The following is a 3,065-nucleotide window of genomic DNA, read 5'->3' on the forward strand; positions in this document are numbered from 1 at the left end:
ATAAAAACCTAAAAGTACTAATTCTAAAAAGTAAGAAATCTGTCTTAAACTATCCTAGGTTTACGATTTTAGTGTTATAACTGAAACAGTAAATATAGAAGCAAAAATATTAATTACAATTTATTATGATTGGTTTATTAAGAAAAATTACACTTAATTCTATCGTAATAATAAGTCTATACGGCTAAACTCTAAAATGTAAAGAATAAGTTAAATATAATGTATAATTTAAACAGTAATTAATATTATATTAGGTCAGTGGCGTAATTGGGGGGTCGCAAGGGGTCGCACTTGCGACCCCAAATATAATGTATGGGTTGCAAAAGTATTATTTTGCAACCCCTGGAAATTCCATATTTATGATTTATCGCTCAATAGTAAAAAAATAAAATAAGTAATTATTTAGTATAATTTCCATACATTTAAGCAATAGAATGATAACTTTTATCAAATTATCAACATGTCTACTGTATGAAGTTATATTCGAGATCGACCGATTTCAACGTTATCATTTTTAAAAACACTATTTGGCCTCTCCTGAAAAATTTCAATTATGTGGGTTGCGCCCTTTCAACAAAACAGCGTCGATAATATAAATTAAATAAAAACGAATCTATTTTTAGATTAAAACTTCTATGTCGTCGTATTATTGTTATCGATGTTATTATCGTCCTTCAATATTTAATATATTTTGTATATTTCTTGAGATTTTATAATATTGATTTGTCATTTGTATGTGTCATGTGAACCGTGGTCCGTGAAGCTTTATTATATTATTTCTTAGTGAATTTTGGTTTCATTTTACTTAAATCATTTTCGTGTTTATTTTTAATGGTTATTTGTGAATAGTGAATACCTAGTAAATATATCTAAATATTTTAACATTGGTATTGTGTTTTATTGGTAAATATGAACAAATTCGTTATTAAACTGTCCAAGGTAAGTAACATAACATACTTTTTAAATTATTTTATTTAAACTGAAGTAATTCAATATGCTAAATATTTTTTATGTGTGTGGCTTATTTATATTACATTAATTTCTCTGAACTCATCACTAATACCTACCTACAAGCTGTGGTTTATTTAGTAATATAGTAAATTGCAGACGTACTTGAGAAATATTTTAATACTTTAAGAGCAAAAGATAAGTTATGATAATTTTACATAAGTCATGTTTGCTAAATTACTTACCACTAGGAATAGTTATATTTTTAATAATATTTAGGTATTAAATATTATAAATATTATAGTAAATTATGAGGTGGCAACTGGCAAAATATAACAACTTTTAATTTAAGGTTTATTTAAAATAAAACATCTACCTGAATAAATGTAATTTAAATATAATTACTATAATTTCCTAGGGTAGGTACCTATTGTATACTTAAATAATTTTAATTATAGGACAAAAGCAATGAAACTGTAGCTATTCTGAAGTTGGATGATCAGCAAATCACTTCACACAAAAAAATTAAAATGGACACATGTTACGAATCATCTAAAACAGTGAGAATTAAAACTTAAAATAATTAATCATTAATAATTATAATTTATCAATTTTTTAAACATAATCTGCATGGTTATGATTTTATCAGTTATATAACTAACTATTAAAACACACTAGTTCACTATATTTATATAATAAACATAATAATATATAACTATAGTATGTGTATGTGGTGTGTTAAAGAAAGGAAAATTACAGTCAATAAATGCATTAATTTTTTAATTAATTAAATTAATAGAATAGTTAAATTATTTAACATTTTAAACAATTTATCAGATCTTGTATGAATAATTAAATCACAAATATTAATTAATAATAACTTTAATAAACTTATTTGATATTTCATTTTTAGGAAAATAAACTTACTACTGCTTCTAATACAATTTCAAAGAACACAATGTCAATGGAAGGTAAATTAAAGATGAAATAAAATTAAAATATTTGCAATTTGTTTTATGATTTTTTTTTCTTTTTTAGATGAATCATTGGATACTTTACATGTAGAAAGTCCCAACAAGTCAACATTAAGTAAACCTATTATTGATACAAATCGTGATCCTTGTCAAGGTAAGGAAAATGCATATTATTTATTATCGAACGGTTTTGGTCCGTATCAACCTAAAAATTATGATTTTCCAAAACGTGGAGGTAGAAAGTTTCGATCAGAATGGTTCATATCTTTTCCTTGGCTAGAATACAGTCCTAGTAAAGATCCAGCATATTGTTTTTATTGTCGTGCCTTCCCATCTAATAAATCAGATATAACATTTATTAGCGAAGGTTTTCGTCAGTGGTCAAAGGCTTGTTTTAAATCTTTTCCAAAGCATGAACAATCAGTACCACATAAAGAATCTATTACAAAAATAGCTGGATATAACGAAGCTAAAAAATCTGGTAGTATAATCAATAAAGTTAATACACAATATAATCAAGAAGTTGCTGAAAATAGGGAATATTTAAAGTGTGTTTTAGAAACCTTGCTTTTCTGTGCCCGACAAGGTATTGCCATAAGAGGACATAGAGAAAATGAAGAGTCTCAAAATAAAGGCAATTTTCAAGAATTATTAAATCTTCGTTCTAGAGATAATGATATTATAAGACGTTATTTTACTGAAAAAGAAAAAAACTTTCGGTATGTGAGTGGTGAATATTTAAATGAGTTTCTTGGATATATGGCTAATATTGTTATCAGAGATATTGTGGATAATGTGTTAATTGCTAATATTTTTAGTATAATTGTTGATGAAACACAAGATTTATCAAGGCACGAACAAGTTGCAATTATTTTAAGATATGTTAATAATGATTTTTCCCCAATTGAAGCTTTTTTAGGATTTTATAAAGTTGAGAGTACTGATGGTTTAACACTTTCTTTATTAATAAAAAATGTTCTTATTTCTAATGGATTACAGCTTGAGTGTTTAAGAGGACAATGCTACGATGGAGCAGCATCCATGCGAGGTGCTTACAAAGGAGTCCAGTCAAGAATTAAGGAAGAAAATCCTTTGGCTTTATATGTTCACTGTAATGCACACATACTTAACTTATGTCTTGTT

The 3,065-nt window shown here is 26.0% G+C and overlaps 1 protein-coding gene across 1 annotated transcript in view; it reads left to right on the top strand.

The window, feature by feature from the left end:
• The first annotated feature begins 1,831 nt into the window (after positions 1 to 1,831).
• LOC103310628 (zinc finger MYM-type protein 1-like) overlaps positions 1,832 to 3,065 on the top strand; it is a 10,010-nt gene continuing 8,776 nt past the window's right edge. Inside the window, exons 1-2 of the mRNA XM_029486263.1 lie at positions 1,832 to 1,919; positions 1,987 to 3,062. Of these exons, the coding sequence (XP_029342123.1) occupies positions 1,907 to 1,919; positions 1,987 to 3,062 (1,089 nt within the window). The 5' untranslated portion in view covers positions 1,832 to 1,906. The remainder of the gene's footprint in view (positions 1,920 to 1,986; positions 3,063 to 3,065) is intronic.

This window comes from Acyrthosiphon pisum, chromosome A1, assembly GCF_005508785.2.
Source record: "Acyrthosiphon pisum isolate AL4f chromosome A1, pea_aphid_22Mar2018_4r6ur, whole genome shotgun sequence".
Lineage (NCBI taxonomy): Eukaryota > Metazoa > Arthropoda > Insecta > Hemiptera > Aphididae > Acyrthosiphon > Acyrthosiphon pisum.